Raw genomic sequence first — 374 nt, forward strand, 5'->3', positions numbered from 1 at the left:
TATATTTATATAGATTTATATAATATAGATTTGTTGCTTTGGTGGCTCTTTTCATTTACAGACATACTGGTCAACGATCTCTGTGCACTTTTTACACTTGACATAACAGCACCAATGGAACTTGCAGTGGCAACGCTCCACCTGGACGCTCTTGAACTGGTCATAACCCCGTCCACAGCACATCAGCTCACACCCATCCATGCCCTCCGAGGTTTTGTTGCACAGTCGGCCCTGAGTGCCCAGCGAGCCAGTGGTCTCATTGCGCAGGCAATAGTCCGGGCTGGGGTCGACATAGACCAGGTCCTCTTGCGTCGGCATGTTGAAGCGGTTGTTCACCAGCTCCAGCTTGCCCTTGCGGCTGATCCTCATGGCAG

At 50.8% G+C, this 374-nt stretch overlaps 1 protein-coding gene across 1 annotated transcript in view; it reads right to left on the bottom strand.

Annotated features, from left to right (window-relative positions):
- Positions 1-6: 6 nt before the first annotated feature.
- Positions 7-374, bottom strand: part of WNT5B (wingless-type MMTV integration site family, member 5B) — a 15,722-nt gene continuing 15,354 nt past the window's right edge. The window contains 1 exon segment of the mRNA XM_010187154.1: positions 7-374. This exon segment is cut by the window's right edge and continues 43 nt beyond it. Within this exon segment, the coding sequence (XP_010185456.1) occupies positions 52-374 (323 nt within the window). The 3' untranslated portion in view covers positions 7-51.

Source organism: Mesitornis unicolor, unplaced genomic scaffold (assembly GCF_000695765.1).
Source record: "Mesitornis unicolor isolate BGI_N332 unplaced genomic scaffold, ASM69576v1 scaffold37210, whole genome shotgun sequence".
NCBI classification, from domain to species: Eukaryota; Metazoa; Chordata; class Aves; order Mesitornithiformes; family Mesitornithidae; genus Mesitornis; species Mesitornis unicolor.